The sequence below is a fragment of the Pecten maximus genome, chromosome 3, assembly GCF_902652985.1.
Source record: "Pecten maximus chromosome 3, xPecMax1.1, whole genome shotgun sequence".
NCBI classification, from domain to species: domain Eukaryota; kingdom Metazoa; phylum Mollusca; class Bivalvia; order Pectinida; family Pectinidae; genus Pecten; species Pecten maximus.
In genome coordinates this window covers 41255774-41278316 of record NC_047017.1, presented here as the reverse complement: position 1 = coordinate 41278316, position 22543 = coordinate 41255774, and the positions used below count along the sequence as shown (strand labels likewise).

Sequence of the window (22543 nt, the reverse complement as noted above, 5' to 3'; positions counted from 1 at the left end):
TTATCAAAATCAAAGTGGACATTTGGCAGCTATCTAGTTACTGTGGTCAGTTACATAATAATGGAAAATAATGATGGGAACACAGTTGTACATCCTAATGAATTAGTGTACATAAATAAGCTTTATAGTACCCGTGAGTAAGTGTACATACATAAGCTTTATAGTACCCGTGAGTTAGTGTACATAAATAAGCTTTATAGTACCTGTGAGTTAGTGTACATAAATAAGCTTTATAGTACCCGTGAGTTAGTGTACATAAATAAGCTTTATAGTACCCATGAATTAGCGTACATAAATAAGCTTTATAGTACACATGAATTAGTGTACATAAATAAGCTTTATAGTACCCGTGAATTAGTGTACATAAATAAGCTTTATAGTACCCGTGAATTAGCATACATAAATAAGCTTTATAGTACCCATGAATAGTGTACATAAATAAGCTTTATAGTACCCGTGAGTTAGTGTACATAAATAAGCTTTATATAGTACCCATGAATTAGTGTACATAAATAAGCTTTATAGTACCCGTGAGTTAGTGTACATAAATAAGCTTTATATAGTACCCATGAATTAGCGTACATAAATAAGCTTTATAGTACCCATGAATTAGTGTACATAAATAAGCTTTATAGTACCCGTGAGTAAGTGTACATAAATAAGCTTTATAGTACCCATGAATTAGCGTACATAAATAAGCTTTATAGTACCTGTGAGTTAGTGTACATAAATAAGCTTTATAGTACCCGTGAATTAGTGTACATAAATAAGCTTTATAGTACCCTTGAGTTAGTGTACATAAATAAGCTTTATAGTACCCGTGAGTTAGTGTACATAAATAAGCTTTATAGTACCCGTGAATTAGTGTAACGTGTAATAATATGTAACATTAGCACACCATTAGGCCTAATGAATCAGTATGTTATGTGATAGCTGTCACCTCACTCACACAGTGGTAGTCGGATCAATGGAAATCAAGCCTGCCATGGTCCATACAGAGTTCTTTATTCCAATCACAAAAACATTTAATTAACCACTCATCCAGCTTAAGCAGCTGGTATATCTACCACACTGAAAATACATGAACAAGTAACCCTGTGTGTATACAGTAAAACTCGTTTATAACGAACTCCAAGGGACCATGAAATTGAATTCGTTATACAAGTAGTTCGTTGTATAAATAAAACGAACGGGAATAAAAGTTCATAAAAAAATTTGTTATACGTGTTAATCCTACTTTAACTAGCGAATTTGTAAGACTAGTACTGTTAAAACAACGTTGCTTTAATTACCGAAAAAATACGCTTGCACTTTTTCGTAAAAAAGTCCAAAAAGGAAACATGCATCGGTCCTTAGAGTAATAAAAGATTGAACAGTCAAGGGCATTCGACTGTGCCTCGACGAAACGTCGCAATTGTCCACGTTTTCGACTTGGTGATGCCAATGACGAATACTGAGTAATAATATCATCCTCGTGTTAAAGAAAAGTGCTTAAAGTACTTGCAGGGATATCAAAGTCACCTGCGATGTCTTTCTTAGATTTTTTCCTTTCTTCTACAGCTGTCACTATCATAAATTTCATCTCCAACGTTAAAGCCTTGCGCTTTCTCGACGGCGAAGCCCTATCTACACTGACACAACACAGTCAAAGACATATATACAACCCGACACTGATTAGTACTCATTAAATTTATTTCATTATACATGTACAATGTGTACCTGCAAAAACGTACCTGCTATGTACTGCGTATGTGAGCTTACCTGTAAACACACAAATAAATCCCCTTGGGGAGCCCTGGCAAGCTGGCCGTGACCTTCGACGGCTGTGTAAACAAACCCTGTACAGGTAAATCTACGGGTGATTGGCGATTCATTATGTGAGTGCTTAATTACGAAGACAGAGAGATGAAGGGACCCAAGAATTAGTTTGTTATGAACAAAAATTTGTTATATAAATTTCGCTGTACAAGTGGTTACATTACTAATATTATATAGTGCTACAGTCGGGGATTAATTTCTATTTCATTATACGTGAAAATTCGTCCTAACCGAGTTTGTTATATTCAAGTTTTACTGTAATAAACTCAGACCTCACACAGGTACATTTGTACACTAATCAAACTTACAGATGATCAAGTCATCAAAATACCTCCAAAAAATAATGAATGCTTGCAACTGGCTACTCTGGAAATGTTAGATTTACCATAAAGTTACTGCTTTGCAAATGGAATAGTATAACTTACTGGCTACAAGTGTGGGCAGACCACTTAATTCTAAACATAGCTGTCTGGACATCACAGTTAGTATATAACGGCCATTGATATGGAGTCTGACCAGAGATTGAAGATTGATCTCCTCCTTATAGATGTGTGAAGTTTACACCTCCAGAGGTGTCATACTGCCCACATCAGTATCGTATGTTGTAAAGGGAGTCCATAAACACATGCTGAGGACTGTGATGCTTGGAAGATATCTAGTGCTTGTTTAATGTACTCAAATGTCTACTTATACTACATCTGGAGGACACATCAATCAGAGGGTCGCGTGTGCACCTTCTAAGCTACATTTAATGTTCAATATGTGCAAATGACGCCAGAAGTGTGATGTAAGTTCTCAACAGGTAGCACTAACACTGATATCAGTCCTACAGGAAACGGCTGTCAGGCCTAGGGGAAATTAGGAATAATGTAAAAACTCCATTTTGAAAAGGATTCTCAAAAATCAATACTGCAGCTCCGTTCCATTGTTTACATCATACTTTTTATAAATAATATTGTGAATCATTTCAAAAACACACTAGGTTTAATGAAATGGTGTTTTCAGGTCTCATTATTAATATTTGATGTTAACAATGTTAGTAAACTTTTCTGCTTAAGATGGAGAAGAATTTTCCTTATTTCAGTTAGTGAAGCCAAGTGTACATTTACTGCCATCCTCAATACACACCTGGAGGACTGTCCATTACTGCCATCCTCAATAACACACCTGGAGGACACAGTCCATTACTGCCATCCTCAATAACACACCTGGAGGACTGTCTATTACTGCCATCCTTAATAACACACCTGGAGGACACAGTCCATTACTGCCATCCTCAATAACACACTTGGAGGACACAGTCCATTACTGCCAACCTCAATATCACACCTGGAGGACTGTCCATTACTGCCATCCTCAATAACAAACCTGGAGGACTGTCCATTACTGCCATCCTCAATAACACACCTGGAGGACACAGTCCATTACTGGCAACCTCAATAACACACCTGGAGGACTGTCCATTACTGCCATCCTCAATAACACACCTGGAGGACTGTCCATTACTGCCATCCTCAATAACACACCTGGAGGACTGTCCATTACTGCCATCCTCAATAACACACCTGGAGGACACAGTCCATTACTGCCATCCTCAATAACACACCTGGAGGACTGTCCATTACTGCCATCCTCAATAACACACCTGGAGGACAGTCCATTACTGCCATCCTCAATAACACACCTGGAGGACTGTCCATTACTGCCATCCTCAATAACACACCTGGAGGACTGTCCATTACTGCCATCCTCAATAACACACCTGGAGGACTGTCCATTACTGCCATCCTCAATAACACACCTGGAGGACACAGTCCATTACTGCCATCCTCAATAACACACCTGGAGGACTGTCCATTACTGCCATCCTCAATAACACACCTGGAGGACACAGTCCATTACTGCCATCCTCAATAACACACCTGGAGGACTGTCCATTACTGCCATCCTCAATAACACACCTGGAGGACTGTCCATTACTGCCATCCTCAATAACACACCTGGAGGACTGTCCATTACTGCCATCCTCAATAACACACCTGGAGGACTGTCCATTACTGCCATCCTCAATAACACACCTGGAGGACTGTCCATTACCGCCATCCTCAATAACACACCTGGAGGTCAGTCCATTACCACCAACCTCAATAACACACCTGGAGGACAGTCCATTACTGCCATCCTCAATAACACACCTGGAGGACTGTCCATTACCGCCATCCTCAATAACACACCTGGAGGACAGTCCATTACTGCCATCCTCAATAACACACCTGGAGGACTGTCCATTACTGCCATCCTCAATAACAAACCTGGAGGACTGTCCATTACCGCCATCCTCAATAACACACCTGGAGGACACAGTCTATTACTGCCATCCTCAATATCACACCTGGAGGACAGTCCATTACTGCCATCCTCAATAACACACCTGGAGGACTGTCCATTACTGCCATCCTCAATAACACACCTGGAGGACTGTCCATTACTGCCATCCTCAATAACACACCTGGAGGACTGTCCATTACTGCCAACCTCAATAACACACCTGGAGGACTGTCCATTACTGCCAACCTCAATAACACACCTGGAGGACTGTCAATTACTACCAACATCAATATCACACCTGGAGGACAGTCCACTACCACCATCCTCAATAACACACCTGGAGGACACAGTCCATTACCGCCATCCTCAATAACACACCTGAGGACTGTCCATTACTGCCATCCTAAATAACACACCTGGAGGACTGTCCATTACTGCCATCCTCAATAACACACCTGGAGGACAGTCCATTACCGCCATCCTCAATAACACACCTGGAGGACTGTCCATTACTGCCATCCTCAATAACACACCTGGAGGACAGTCCATTACCGCCATCCTCAATAACACACCTGGAGGACACAGTCCATTACTGCCATCCTCAATAACACACCTGGAGGACAGTCCATTACTGCCATCCTCAATAACACACCTGAGGACTGTCCATTACTGCCAACCTCAATAACACACCTGGAATACAGTCCATTACCGCCATCCTCAATAACACACCTGGAGGACAGTCCATTACTGCCAACCTCAATAACACACCTGGAGGACAGTCCATTACTGCCATCCTCAATTACACACCTGGAGGACAGTCCATTACTGCCATCCTCAATAACACACCTGGAGGACTGTCCATTACTGCCATCCTCAATAACACACCTGGAGGACAGTCCATTACTGCCAACTTCAATAACACACCTGGAGGACAGTCCATTACTGCCATCCTCAATAACACACCTGGAGGACTGTCCATTACTGCGATCCTCAATAACACACCTGGAGGACTGTCCATTACTGCCATCCTCAATAACACACCTGGAGGACTGTCCATTACTGCCATCCTCAATAACAAACCTGGAGGACACAGTCCATTACTGCCAACCTCAATAACACACCTGGAATACAGTCCATTACCGCCATCCTCAATAACACACCTGGAGGACAGTCCATTACTGCCAACCTCAATAACACACCTGGAGGACAGTCCATTACTGCCATCCTCAATTACACACCTGGAGGACAGTCCATTACTGCCATCCTCAATAACACACTCTGGAGGACATGTCCATTACTGCCATCCTCAATAACACACCTGGAGGACTGTCCATTACTGCCATCCTCAATAACACACCTGGAGGACTGTCCATTACTGCCATCCTCAATAACACACCTGGAGGACTGTCCATTACTGCCATCCTCAATAACACACCTGGAGGACTGTCCATTACTGCCATTCTCAATATCACACCTGGAGGACTGTCCATTACTGCCATCCTCAATAACACACCTGGAGGACACAGTCCATTACTGCCATCCTCAATAACACACCTGGAGGACTGTCCATTACTGCCATTCTCAATATCACACCTGGAGGACTGTCCATTACTGCCATCCTCAATAACACACCTGGAGGACACAGTCCATTACTGCCATCCTCAATAACACACCTGGAGGACTGTCCATTACTGCCATCCTCAATAACACATCTGACTCGAGGACTGTCCATTACTGCCATCCTCAATAACACACCTGGAGGACTGTCCATTACTGCCATCCTCAATAACACACCTGGAGGACTGTCAATTACTGACAACCTCAATAACACATCTGGAGGACTGTCCATTACTGCCATCCTCAATAACACATCTGGAGGACTGTCCATTACTGCCAACCTCAATAACACACCTGGAGGACTGTCCATTACTGCCATCCTCAATAACACACATGAAGGACTATTAACACAAGGAGTTAATCGAAACAAGCTCAAGCGTCACTAGTAAGCTTGATAAGATAAAGGACTACATACATGCTGTTCGTCAGGCTATATCCTATAGCGCCCCATATTACCCTTTTCCCTTCCAATCCCGCTCTAAGCAATTGAAAAAAAAAGTCTACAGTAATTTAACGTGCAAGTGATGAAATTAAGTAGCTAAGATTTGACAACAAATAAACTACCTGTGGATTCGTCTGATTTAGTCTTATTATTGCTTTTGGGAACGTCTTTTCCGATAGGTTTCCGCGCACGCACAGTGGATTTTGTGTCTATGCTGTTGGCACTAGGGAAGGGTTGTGATTTTTCCTTGGATTCAGACGATTCGGACGGATTAGGTAAACATGTAGCAGCATCGGTAGGGACGGAAGTTACAGCTAAGGAATGTAGCATCTTATCTACACAAAAAGAAATGATAGCAGGCTACAAGATTAAAACTAAAAGAAAATACAACACTTAAAGCAAAAAGGTAAAATGACCTTGAAATCTCAGAAAGTTTTATATGTCCATAGATGAGATAGCTAAGGGAGTGTCTTATGACAGTTCAAACACTGAAAATGAACAAATATTTACCAGGAACCTTTTCTTATCAAGAAATTTTAACTTCGCTTTATTTTCAATAGTAAACAGTATATATAACTTCATTCATATCTCAGATTTCAAGTTCACTTAAATCAAAATATATAATATGGTGCTGTGAGCCATTACATTTGATTCTGACAACAGTGTACGTAGTTTTCTTCAGCCAAGGACATCTTAATACCAACAATTCTGAGGTACACTGTATAGTGATTCTAATCATAAACTGAGTTTTACTGGCAATGAAAAGTTAATGCATTATCACAGATATGTTTATATTAAAATCAATATATACCAGTGCAAATCTCAAAATATGTGGATGCTAATTCTCAGAAAATTGCTGAAAATTTTTTTATTGTGTTATCTTTCACATGTTCTTTGACTGGTATCTACCCTTATGATGATTACTTTAGGGATGACAGAATTAAATTGATCAAGAATCAGGATAACATTTACAGGTGAAGCCAATATATTGATAATTTCATTAATGATTCAGTCAAGATGTGATGGGGCCAGGCGGGTCACTACAATACTATTATCCCGGCTTCATATGCAAATGTAAAATTGTTGTTTCCGGGGTGAAAAATAAGATCATAGATGACCAATCAAGTATTGAGGAACATCGAAAATCAGTGTGACCCACTGTATTTACATGGGAAATGTGGACTGGTCAGAGCTAATTTTATAATTCCTTGTTTTATTGCCAATTTGAATTTATTTGAATAATGAATTTGACTAAATAATTAATACTTTTTAGGAGCAAAGGTGAATTTTACTGAACAACAGCCTATAGACTAACGATTAATTGATACTTTAGTACTGTGATGTACAATGTATACCCAGTATACCCTATTTCTATTCATAACAATAAGATAATAATTAATGATATTGAGTGCTAAACTAAAGACTGATATATATAAAAGAAAGTTAAAAATAAAAATTTGAAGAAACAAATAAAAGCATACAGATTAACAATTCTTGGGTACTATTATTGTAGTATATAGGTAATAACAACAACATCAAGTGTAATGGACAAACATGCACCACAACACCACAACAATTAGGTAGAACAGAAATCATACCACAGTGTAAATACACGGAACATCAAAATTAACTGACCATTGAATTCTTTATTACAAACTTTAGAATCTAAAGTTATTGTTCACTAGTGTCAAATGCAGTAATTGATCAACCTTTTACATTGCCAATGTATCACCATTGGTAATCAGGACTGAGCAATTAGCATATTTTGTCAAAAACATTTTGATATGATGATTTCAAATTATTTGATATTTGCTGCCATATGTAATCAGTCCTGTCTCTTCACTGCCTGACTTACCGAGGATGTCCAGTCGATCCTGGGCCATCACCATATTGGTCATCATCTTCTGTTGTAGTCGACGTGCTTTGTCCCAGTGGTCACCTGCAGTATCAAATCAAATGTAAACTTTTTATTTACTTTACAAAAATTGTGAATCAAGTAATATCAAATTACATTAACTTGTTGGACCAGATGAAAGCATGAGAGTGATCTTACTGTCAGAGGAATCCGCACAACTCAAAAACAAGAGGTCCGTGGGCCTTACTTAACGGTCACCCGAGTTAACATACATTTAATTTAGACGGTGTTTCTAAATTAAGAATTTAGCACATCTTACCAGTGTAACCTTGAAGGTAGGGTCAAGGTCATTAAATTCAACAAACTTTTCAATCCAAGCATGCATATATGCCACTGTCTCAATATATATATATATCATGATCTTGTGCTTCTTGGTTATTGAGAAGTCATCCAAAAATTTAAACATATTTGACCTCTATGACTTTGAAAGTACATCAAGGTCATTTATCCCAGCATGAAACTAGCCCAATATAATTGCTTTAGGCCTCTTGGTTATTGAGAAGAACTTGTTTAAAAGATTCATTCATTCTTTCATTCATTCATTTGACCCATGTGACCTTGAAGGTAGGTCAACGCCAAACATGCCACTGTCCCAATAGCATGACCTTGGGCCTCTTGGTTATTGAGAATTTAACAATTTTAACACATTTGATCTCTGTGACCTTGAAAGTACAATAAGGTCATTCATTTGAACACCTTTGGTGGCCCTTTTTTTTTCCTGCGTGAAACTAGTCCAATATCATGGCAATTGTTAACATATCTAACTCTCATGACCTATAAAGTAGGTCCAATGCATTCATTTGAATAATTTTGGTAGCCCTTCATCAGGCATAATACTGGCTCAATATTGTGGCCCTAGGCTTTTCGGTTATTGAAAAGAAGTCAAAAATGTAATATTTACAACTCACACTGCACGACACTAGATAAAAGGTGATTGCAATAGGGCATCTGAAAGTCATCCCAGGTAACCCAAAAATCCACATGGTAAGGAACCCCAAACCTTTCATGTTCAAATGGAGAATTAAACCCCAACTGCCTAAGAGAAAGGCAAGCATGATACCACTGCACCACCCGACCACCTGACCAATCAAAGTTAATCCACCACTGCACCACCCGACCACCTGACCAATCAAAGTTAATCCACCACTGCACCACCCGACCACCTAACCAATCAAAGTTAATCCACCACTGCACCACCCGACCACCTGACCAATCAAAGTTAATCCACCAATCAAATTACAATCATAAAGATCTAGAGCAGGTCCAAAGTTTATAGGGGTTGGCAACTGCTAAAGTAATCAAAATGAAGTTTTCCAAAGTTTTGATTGACATGATTATCGAGACAGGAGTTGCAATGTTACATAACTACACATATTTGGTAACAATTGTTGATATAAATATCAACACCAATACATAATAGTAATTCTACAAAATGGATTTCTTTGTGTTCCCACATTTAAAATCTAGTCTTAAATTTCCCTCAAAAGATTTCCCTAAAAAGATATATGTAAGTATATATGATATTAATGTTACTTGTAAATTCTCCTCTATAGTGTAGTAAAATTTCCCCCTACCTATAACAACAGTAAGTGCAATTTGGGACAATCTGTATTTCAAATGAATTCATCTTAACAAGATCTCTCATCTGATTCTAATGCAACTTAATTAGCTCAGCTGGTTATGATTATTCAAATATAAGAATACTGAGACGTCATCAAAACTTAGTACATTTAGCACATTCGACCCCGGTCGGCCAGCTGGCCTAGGCCTGTGACCCTCAAAGTAGACCATAGCCATTCAACTGAGCAAACTTGTTAGCCTTCATCACAACATCTTATATAAATACAGGCCAAATGTTAGCCTTCATCACAACATGTTATATAAATACAGGCCAAATGTATCAGGTCTCTTGGCCTCTTACATTGGTTATTGATAAGAAGTCAGTTAAAGATTATAGTATTAGAATTTTACGTTGAACAAAATATGTGACGGTATCACAGGTTGGTAAAATAGAACTTACCAAAGTTAATGTAATATACTATAACAAACAATTCAAGTTTCATGATCAGTGACTTGAATGTTTTCTATGGGTCGTGTCTATCATCAGATAACCTGCACCGTGTTACAAATATTTATCATAAACCAGACACTTTCTGTAAGAAAAGTAAATATTTGCAGAAATCAAACTGCCTTAGCCAAGATGATAGAGCTAATGTTAATTATAAAATACAAGATGCCCTTCACCATACCAGTCCTAAAAGGATACATGCTAGCTACCACTAGATATACAATCTAGGTTAGGTATCTATCGTTACACAGGAGGCCATGGCAATTTCCTATTTGATTTGTTAGCTCATATAGCACAACTCATCTCAGCTGTAATGTTAGCAGTTTATGTGTTTCCCATGACGTCTACAAAGCACCGATCAATACAGAGATCAATTGCCACTCGTTTAAACATGCTTTAAATGTAATTACATCATTTGTGAATAAATTGGGTAAAACAGCGAGTTCTAGGGCAAAGTGTTATAAAATAAGGGGAAATAGCATGAAATGTTAGAGAAAGACAGTAAAATGAGGAATTGTCACATGTTATTAATATACCCCACATATATATATTATATATGACTTACAGAAAATTGTTTGCAAGAATGTTCAGATTATAACAATTCACAACTTACATGACTTTATGTGACATTGTGTTTCACATATTGATTTGACCATGCTTCAGTGATCGTGAGGTGCTTTGTCTTTCACACTTCCTTGATTTGTTCATGGTGTTAATTTTTATTGTTCAACAACAAGAAATATATCTCCATATACAAATAGGTTTCTTTTACCTCTCGTAATATTATACATGTATTTATCTTTTATATCCTGAATAATTAAAATCTAAGTTATAAATCACATGCAGTCTTATAATCACTTAACAGCTGGACATTAACCTTAATTGACCTTGATCCACATTATGGTACTTACTTTGACTCATATTGACAACATAAATGACACTAACATAACGTTGACCCATATTGGCAGCATGACAGTTACCTTGACCTTGGCCCACATTGACAGCAATTCCCTTTTCCAGCTCAGCAATGCCTTTCTTGTACATCTCAATGGCCTGTTCCTTCCTCTCTGGAATAAATACAACAAATGCAAATAATGTTACTAATTACATTAATATTAGTACTTTATTACACCTGTGTAGTTGACCTGCTACCTCCTCGCTAGAATAAAACAAGAATGAACCACATCAGCCCCCAAGGAAGTTAAGTCTTTTTCTAATTTGCAATTGATATCCATATATAACTAGGTATTCTTAAAGATGCTACCAAAATTTGTTTCAAACTTGCCCTGTAGTTTGATTAAAAAACAAACTATCTTCAAATCAACACTTACGGTATATAAACCCCTCATCTTGAGCTACCTATAATTTGCTTCTATTTGTTTTTAATCACTGAAATCTTATTGAAATCTGTTGAGCAGTGTGGGAAAGGCTTGTGATAAGGATTCGGAAAAGTGACTTGTTTCACAACACAATTGGTTTCAGTTTTGGATACAGGAGCAAGATGTTTAGGTGACTACACTCTTCATCAGACTTAATGATTTTGATTTTTGTCTGATGAAGGTTACAGAGAGAAGTCACTAAAATTTCACGATCTGATCTGATCGGATCAAATCTAATACCAGAATTACCGGTTGTTACACACCAAACTTAATTAATATGTTTCACAATGCTTATCTGAATTTGACCCCATTTGATGCCACTATATAGCACTCAGCTCAGTCAGTCCCCCGCCCAAGCAAATATTGTATTTTATGAAATTCAAGGGGGCAACATGTATAAAAACATGAAAACACATGACATAGCATTTAGAATCATTACATGTATTTGTGTTCAGTCATCAAGTTCCTGTGAAATAATCAACAAATATTACATTAAATATGTGTGGAATATAACGATAATTGAACTTGAGTAAGGGGTTTAGGAAATAGGTCTACAATCAAGTTTCATCAAAATCTGAACATTCCTTCAAAAGCTTTTGTGCGGAAAGCAATTAGCCAATCAGATCACAGCAGCCTCATTAAATATGTGCGCAATATGATGACCATAATCAAACTTGAGCAAGGGGTTTAGGTAATTAGCTAAAGTCTACCAAGCAAGTTTCATCAAAATCCAATCCTTCCTTCAAAAAATATCGTGCGGAAAGCAATCAGCCAATCAGATCACAGCAGTCTCATTGAATATGCGCAGAATATGCTGATAATTAAACTTGAGCATGGAATTTAGGTAATAAGTCTACCAAGCAAGTTTCATCAAAATCTGATCATTCCTTCAAAAGATAAACATGCAGAAAGTGAATCTCAATGGACAGAACCTATATCCCCCGTCAACTTTGTTGCTACAAATTATATCAACATGTCTGAATAGTATGTATACATGACTGAGTGTTGTATCCAATTTGGTTTTTTCCACATACTTCAACCTGTTGCTGGTTTTATCACAGCCAAACTTAACATACATGTAGGCATGTACAGTATAATTGTTTTTCCTATATGTATCTTCATGTATCAAAGAACATGACTCATGCATCAAGAGCGTAGTGCTGTTTCCATAGTCAGTAAGTCACTGTGTTGTTCAAACAAATTTAGGGTCAAAGACTGTTTTAAACACCAAGTTTAAAGAAACAATAATGGTCATGACAACCATGCATAGTAGTTATAATTAAGGATTCCAATTAAAGAATACAAGTTCTTATATGATTGTGAAAATGAAATATATTATATTGAGGATTTTACACGTACAGGTGTATATTATAAAACAAAATTTATTACAAAAGTGACAGAGACATATCAGACTATTCAACAAGTTCATTAATTTTATAGTAGGTTATACGGGATGCGGGAGGTCCAACATCCGTGCAAAAAGTTTGGTGTGGTTAACGTTCTGTGTATGTGTTACCAAGCCGACGGATTCCAAAGGAATACAAGAGTCCGGCCGTAAAGTTGTGTAGTCAAAGGGTAAAGATGACCATAACAACATCGTGCTGGGTGGATCACAAGGAGAGTTAACACGAACATACCGCAGCCTCCCAAAACACACATACGCACTCACCACACGCATGCATGTCGCACGCACGGGAGGCCGTCCTTAAATGACCTTAGATGTTAATAGGACGTTAAACAAAATAAACCAAACCAAACCAAATGACTAGTTTCGAGACTTAGACGTGTTGTCATCAGAACAAATTTTAAATACAAACATTCAGGTATCAGGTTTAAAATGTGGTGCCTTGCCTAGTGACAATAATAACAAGTTGTTATGAATGACATAATGTACAAAATAAAATGATGTCATCAATAACAGTGAGAGCTGGTAGCGGGAAAGTGGGCTAGATTCTATCACATAACTACTCTTCCTGTCACATAACTACTCTTCCTGTCACATAACTACTCTTCCTGTCACATAACTACTCTTCCTGTCACATAACTATTCTTCCTGTCACATATATCTCTTCCTGTCACATAACTACTCTTCCTGTCACATAACTACTCTTCCTGTCACATAACTACTCTTCCTGTCACATATATCTCTTCCTGTCACATATATCTCTTCCTGTCACATGACTACTCTTCCTGTCACATGACTACTCTTCCTGTCACATGACTACTCTTCCTGTCACATAACTACTCCTCCTGTCACATAACTACTCTTCCTGTCACATAACTACTCTTCCTGTCACATAACTACTCTTCCTGTCACATATATCTCTTCCTGTCACATAACTACTCTTCCTGTCACATATATCTCTTCCTGTCACATAACTACTCTTCCTGTCACATAACTACTCTTTCTTTCACATATATCTCTTCCTGTCACATAACTACTCTTCCTGTCACATAACTACTCTTCCTGTCACATGACTACTCTTCCTGTCACATATATCTCTTCCTGTCACATAACTACTCTTCCTGTCACATAACTACTCTTCCTGTCACATAACTACTCTTCCTGTCACATATATCTCTTCCTGTCACATAACTACTCTTCCTGTCACATATATCTCTTCCTGTCACATAACTACTCTTCCTGTCACATAACTACTCTTCCTGTCACATATATCTCTTCCTGTCACATAACTACTCTTCCTGTCACATGACTACTCTTCATATCACATGACTACTCTTCCTGTCACATAACTACTCTTCCTGTCACATATATCTCTTCCTGTCACATAACTACTCTTCCTGTCACATATATCTCTTCCTGTCACATAACTACTCTTCCTGTCACATAACTACTCTTCCTGTCACATATATCTCTTCCTGTCACATATATCTCTTCCTGTCACATAACTACTCTTCCTGTCACATAACTACTCTTCCTGTCACATATATCTCTTCCTGTCACATAACTACTCTTCCTGTCACATATATCTCTTCCTGTCACATAACTACTCTTCCTGTCACATAAATCTCTTCCTGTCACATAACTACTCTTCCTGTCACATAACTACTCTTCCTGTCACATAACTACTCTTCCTGTCACATAACTACTCTTCCTGTCACATATATCTCTTCCTGTCACATAACTACTCTTCCTGTCACATAACTATTCTTCCTGTCACATATATCTCTTCCTGTCACATAACTACTCTTCCTGTCACATGACTACTCTTCCTGTCACATGACTACTCTTCCTGTCACATGACTACTCTTCCTGTCACATAACTACTCTTCCTGTCACATAACTACTCTTCCTGTCACATAACTATTCTTCCTGTCACATATATCTCTTCCTGTCACATAACTACTCTTCCTGTCACATAACTACTCTTCCTGTCACATAACTACTCTTCCTGTCACATAACTACTCTTCCTGTCACATAACTACTCTTCCTGTCACATAACTACTCTTCCTGTCACATATATCTCTTCCTGTCACATATATCTTTTCCTGTCACATGACTACTCTTCCTGTCACATGACTACTCTTCCTGTCACATAACTACTCCTCCTGTCACATAACTACTCTTCCTGTCACATAACTACTCTTCCTGTCACATATATCTCTTCCTGTCACATAACTACTCTTCCTGTCACATATATCTCTTCCTGTCACATAACTACTCTTCCTGTCACATAACTACTCTTCCTGTCACATAACTACTCTTCCTTTCACATATATCTCTTCCTGTCACATAACTACTCTTCCTGTCACATAACTACTCTTCCTGTCACATAACTACTCTTCCTGTCACATATATCTCTTCCTGTCACATAACTACTCTTCCTGTCACATAACTACTCTTCCTGTCACATAACTACTCTTCCTGTCACATATATCTCTTCCTGTCACATAACTACTCTTCCTGTCACATATATCTCTTCCTGTCACATAACTACTCTTCCTGTCACATAACTACTCTTCCTGTCACATATATATCTTCCTGTCACATAACTACTCTTCCTGTCACATGACTACTCTTCATGTCACATAACTACTCTTCCTGTCACATAACTACTCTTCCTGTCACATATATCTCTTCCTGTCACATAACTACTCTTCCTGTCACATATATCTCTTCCTGTCACATAACTACTCTTCCTGTCACATAACTACTCTTCCTGTCACATATATCTCCTCCTGTCACATAACTACTCTTCCTGTCACATGACTACTCTTCCTGTCACATGACTACTCTTCCTGTCACAAAACTACTCTTCCTGTCACATGACTACTCTTCCTGTCACATGACTACTCTTCCTGTCACATGACTACTCTTCCTGTCACATAACTACTCTTCCTGTCACATATATCTCTTCCTGTCACATAACTACTCTTCCTGTCACATAACTACTCTTCCTGTCACATATATCTCTTCCTGTCACATAACTACTCTTCCTGTCACATAACTACTCTTCCTGTCACATATATCTCTTCCTGTCACATAACTACTCTTCCTGTCACATATATCTCTTCCTGTCACATAACTACTCTTCCTGTCACATAAATCTCTTCCTGTCACATAACTACTATTCCTGTCACATAACTACTCTTCCTGTCACATAACTACTCTTCCTGTCACATATATCTCTTCCTGTCACATAACTACTCTTCCTGTCACATATATCTCTTCCTGTCACATAACTACTCTTCCTGTCACATAACTATTCTTCCTGTCACATATATCTCTTCCTGTCACATAACTACTCTTCCTGTCACATGACTACTCTTCCTGTCACATGACTACTCTTCCTGTCACATAACTACTCTTCCTGTCACATAACTACTCTTCCTGTCACATGACTACTCTTCCTGTCACATGACTACTCTTCCTGTCACATGACTACTCTTCCTGTCACATAACTACTCTTCCTGAGAAAATAAGAAAATAAATTTGCATCATTTCCATATAATAATAATGGACAAATCTAAATTCAGAAAGTATATTTTTCACCATTGACTTTGCAAGGCAATCATGTAATTTTGTTATTACCTAAAATATACTGACTTCATCAGTACAGATAAATTACAAAATTTAGGAGAGCATGATGTGTTATGTATGTACAACACTGAGAACAGGCCTGATATATACATACATGTGATAAATTTCTTTTTTAATTGCATACAAAACTTGTACCAAATGTTCTAGGTGAAATAAAGGTGAATACACTTTGGATGTGATACACTTCATATTTACAAGTTATGTACAACTCTCACGTCATCACCCATGGCTACACACATTAATTATAATTTGACAGGTAAACTTGAAACCAGGCATGCTAATTATCTCATCATATTATACATGGGATAGTGCCTGTATATGTAGCACGTGTGGAGAAAAAGTGTATACTGTAAAATCTATATTATCTTAATTTCCTTCAGTTGAGATAATTAACGATTAAGTGCATACCGTGTCTCACTGCAAAAACTTCCAACAAAAACGTACATGGCCAATTAACAATAATTATAAGAAACTCCACTCCAACATATACTACAATGTCATAAACTTTATTTACCTACATATTCACATGTTGCACAGAATATTCCTGATTATAAATGTTAAAATGCTTCAGTTTCCAAAATAAAATGAATTGAACATGACACTATCACCAGCAAATAGAGAGATTCTGCCAGACACTTGCCGCTGTGGAAATCCTGTAACATCATTGTGTTGAATCTCATTTATGGACATTAGAATTTATATTACTATTATTCAGTTGCCCTGGCTGGACATTTTTGTTGGATGATACACATAGTATGGCATGCTCTAAATGCTACTGGTTCAGTACTATCTCCATAGGAGTCTGATGATGAGATGATATAGATTTAGTAGTCCCTAATGGTACATGTACTATATACTGACAGAGACTATACAATTGCAATTCTCTGTCATTCCATATTGTTTCTGGCCTGTACACTATATATATATATATCCTTTACTAAACGCTTGATATAAAATCACCAAATTGTGGATTTATTCTAAGATTTCACAAAAAAAAAAAAAAAAAAAAAAATTAACAGCACCTCAAATATGAACACAAAATAATCAATGTGTAACTAATGTCTATATCCATATTTTTATTTTTATTTTATTTTATTAAATTTTTTTTAGTCAAAATATTCAAGCATAACATTCTACATTGTATTTTCATTTTCATGTCTTAAATATAACAGCACCATCTTTTTCAGACTTCCATTAAAGTTATCACACTAGTACAGTAGACAGTATTTGTCCAAACAAAATTGAATGAATACTGGGGATGGCCAACCTGTGAAAATTGATATTGCACCCAGACCACAGATACCACAGACAAAATCGTACTTTCGTTAATGTCTTCTTTTGCTGTTATTTTGCTTCCTTTTGCTACATCAGATATCGACCAATGAAATAATTCTTGCAAATGTCATTTAAATTGAATGGACACCATGGTGAGATGAAATTAAACCTTATATCATATAGATACTGAGTTATTGACTCATTACAGATCCATGCCATATAGTATGATCCCCGCCAACCATTATACTCCAGATTTACATCAAACAGGTCCAATGTTTCTGTATGTAAATATGTATGCACTGCAATTATAGTCCCACCCTATCTGAAGAGATGCTCCCTAGAGACTTCTGTATGCAAGTCTCTATGATCTTCTCAACCAACCATCACAACAATCTGTTTGGCAAACTAATTGGATTACTGGAACAAAGGCATGGTATAGCTATGTATGTGTACAGACACAGAGACAGATCTGGAGTGGTCAGACACTCCTTACACTGTTGCAATTGACAGACCAAGATTGTGTTAGGCAGCTAGTTAAGATGGATATTAATCACAATATTTATGTACAATTGAGCTTTGGATTAACACTTTTTAATTATACCTACACTTGCACATGTATGCCTGAATACCAACAGAAAAACATTTTAAGAACCCACTTACACAATAAAATGTTTGATCAAGGTCAATCTTAAAACACTGGGATTTAACATTGTGCTTTTATAACATTCATCTCAGCTGGAACTCAAATGTTACATCTACATCATATGTGTGAAAGTTTTGCAAAAAATTCTGTCCATGAAAATAAAATTACATTTCAAATAGCAAGGATTAATTTTTTAAGTTGTGTAATGTCATGAGTGCAAAACACATTCATGGAACATCTTGATGTTTGTTTCTGTTACGGTTACATAAGTCACGGCTGTATATGGGAGCAGAAACATTAAAATAAATTATGCTGATTCAATTGCATGTACACAACTCTAATAGACCTGTATTGGAAAAATAATTATAAACATATTTAATGATATAACTATATGTATAAACATATTTAATGATATAACTACAATACATATATAAACATATTTAATGATTAACATGACTGCCTGCATATGTATACCTTTTTTAATATTTGTAGGAATTTCTGAATGTTACATTATCAAATATTGTTGAAGGGAGTGATCAGTGTGTAGCAGGTCGGGTATTAATTGTAAATACTAGTACTGTACATAGTAGTATGGTCGCCATCTAGCTTTGCGCTAGAGGGAATTTCCCTTTAGCTCGGTCGGCAGAGCGGCGGACCAGTAAGCCGAGGGTCGCGGGTTCGATCCCGGCTGGATGCACACTACTACTCCTTGTAATTTTACAATGGTGGTTTGTGAGTTGTGAAGTCTTCGGGGTCGAAGACTTAATAAAAAGGGAGGGAAGAGTGAAGCGGAACTGGACTGGGTTGATCATCGACGACCAGGTAGCTCAATTGGTAGAGCACACGGATAGTGTTCAGAGGTCCTGGGTTCGAACCCCGGTCTGGCCTTGCATTTTTCTACTCCTACTACAAGTGAATGAGAAGTGACAGTATTAACATCTGCAACACTGATGACCTTACATATGTCCTTAACTTCAGTAATTATATATATAATTGGATGCATAATTTCTCAAGGTCACTTGTAGGACAGAATGGAGAATAAAGAGAATTTTAAATAATCCACAAAGGGCAATAACTCTGTACAGATGGGGACATTGGGCATCTACAGAGGGCAATATTTCTGTACAGATGGGGACATTTGGCATCAAATGCAATCTTTTTCAAGAAATGATATACTGGTTAACATTGCTGTAAGAAAGTTCCACTAACATCAGCTAAGAAGTAAAGTTTGGAGAGGGATGAGAATCAGAAATGAGAACGAAGAAATGCAGGATATCACAGAAACATACTAAGATCTGTTATTTATATCTCCGACAATTGTCTCAAGGACATAACATAGAACTTAAACCTATAGCTAGCCTATATCAGTATATATATGATCATCTCCTAAAAGTCAAAGATAGATATAAAAGATTGCAGTACATGCAAATCTTGTGTACATCAAAACGTTCAGATATATATGACTCCTTGATCATACAGCAGGAGTATATTAAACCTAGGAAACCATATACTATATGTTCTGGGGCTAGGTCGAGATCACATAACAATATCATGTATACTGTATGGACCAGAGTATAGTCTGTAAATATCAATCATTAAACATCAGTCTGTAAACATCAATCAGTAAACACAAGTCTGTAAACATCAGTCATTAAACACCGCCTGAACTATCATCATTAAACACCAGTCCGTAAATACCATCATTAAACACCAGTTTTAAAATATCAATCATTAAACACCGTCTGAACTATCATCATTAAACTCCAGTCTGTAAATATCATCATTAAACACCAGTCTGTAAATATCAATCATTAAACACCAGTCTGTAAATATCATCATTAAACACCGTCTGAACTATCATCATTAAACACCAGTCTGTAAATATCATCATTAAACACCAGTCTGTAAATATCATCATTAAACACCAGTCTGTAAATATCATCATTAAACTCCAGTCTGTAAATATCATCATTAAACACCAGTCTGTAAATATCATCATTAAACACCAGTCTGTAAATATCATCATTAAACTCCAGTCTGTAAATATCATCATTAAACACCAGTCTGTAAATATCATCATTAAACTCCAGTCTGTAAATATCATCATTAAACACCAGTCTGTAAATATCATCATTAAACACCAGTCTGTAAATATCATCATTAAACACCAGTCTGTAAATATCATCATTAAACACCAGTCTGTAAATATCATCATTAAACACCAGTCTGTAAACATCAGTCATTAAACACCGCCTGAACTATCATCATTAAACACCAGTCTGTAAATATCATCATTAAACTCCAGTCTGTAAATATCATCATTAAACACCAGTCTGTAAATATCATCATTAAACACCAGTCTGTAAATATCAATCATTAAACACCAGTCTGTAAATATCATCATTAAACACCAGTCTGTAAATATCATCATTAAACACCAGTCTGTAAATATCATCATTAAACACCAGTCTGTAAATATCATCATTAAACACCAGTCTGTAAATATCATCATTAAACACCAGTCTGTAAATATCATCATTAAACACCAGTCTGTAAATATCATCATTAAACACCAGTCTGTAAATATCATCATTAAACTCCAGTCTGTAAATATCATCATTAAACACCAGTCTGCTAGGCTGCTAGCTATATATATATAGTGCTTTGAGCTGAATCTATGTACGGCCTCTAACCTTGACAAACATCAGTCAGAGTGAAATGTAAAAACACTGGCTAGTGAATAAATGGATTTATTCATACATTATGTTAAATAAAAATCAGGAAAATGTATTAAAGTTTAGTACATACATATTACAGGGAAGTTTTGCTATCATGTTCACATTAGTTTTATATTGAAAACAGGAAATTTAAATGAGAAGATAATTCACGATGTAAGTAAAGGACAGGCAGCATAAGAATGTAGCCTTTCAGCACACACCATATGTACACAGGGCTGCTTTCTGTGTGGCAAGCAGGAGTTTATCATTACAGCTGATGTGTTTATATCATTAAGATACAAACAGATCCGGCATAGTGCCTGCAGACACCCCACCTCTGTCCTCTACATTCAGAACTTGATATTGCACAAATTATCACAGAATATATGATACCTTAATTTGTATCAGAAACCATCTATATTTTAAAGTTTTCAACAAAAATCCACTAGCCGACACCAACGGCTACCAGATTTTCAGCTTTGGCTTACAGCCACACTAGCCCATCCCAAGGGCTAATGATTTGCTTATTGATGTTAACACTTCAACAGAAAGAGTAAAGTTATATAACATTCTGTTCATGGAAAGAACCAACTCACACTTATTATGTGAAATATTTTTTCACAAGTGCTATTCTATTAGATGGAGTCACCTAATATGGGCCGCATATTCTGAAAAGGCCATACTTGCGGCATAAATTAATTTGACAGTTTAAGCAAACATTATAAATATCAGAGACATATACAGTGGACCCGCGATAATCCGGACGCCGATAGTCCGGAAAACTCACAGTCCGGACGGAAATGCACGGGAACGGATTTCCGTAACGTTATTTGTACTCACCAGTCCGGAAATTCGGATTCCGATTCCGGAAGCCCATTTTAGGAACAGAACGTACTTTTCATTAGTAAATTTCCCTCAATAATCCGGACGATTTTTTCACCACGAGGAGAAAAAAATGTCGGGGCAAGTCACTTGTGTCTACAGCTGTACAGACTATCGCTTGACACTGTGCGTAGTCATAGCGACCGCTGCCAGGTCATAGCCCCGGGTGTTTACCTGTGTTACAATGTGTAGCTTTTGTTTTTATAACGGTACATTGCTTTTTCTCTACGACCTAAATGTTACAGAATTTATGCACAAACATACAGTACGTGATACGATAATTAATCAATCTCAAATACATGTAATAAATTTATGATCGGTAATTAACATCATTAACACTTACTTGTATTGGGTAAACACGGATATCGGCTTTGTAACACCGTTACGTGAAACGAC

The 22543-nt window shown here is 37.2% G+C and overlaps 1 protein-coding gene across 2 annotated transcripts in view; it reads right to left on the bottom strand.

The window, feature by feature from the left end:
* LOC117324195 (spastin-like) overlaps positions 1–22543 on the bottom strand; it is a 45366-nt gene that overhangs the window by 16681 nt on the left and 6142 nt on the right. Inside the window, exons 2-4 of one of the 2 annotated variants that reach the window (XM_033879935.1) lie at positions 11169–11255; positions 8061–8144; positions 6328–6540 (exon numbers count right to left, since the gene is read on the bottom strand). In XM_033879935.1, the coding sequence (XP_033735826.1) occupies positions 6328–6540; positions 8061–8144; positions 11169–11255 (384 nt within the window). The remainder of the gene's footprint in view (positions 1–6327; positions 6541–8060; positions 8145–11168; positions 11256–22543) is intronic. The other variant, XM_033879936.1, reaches the window with a different exon arrangement.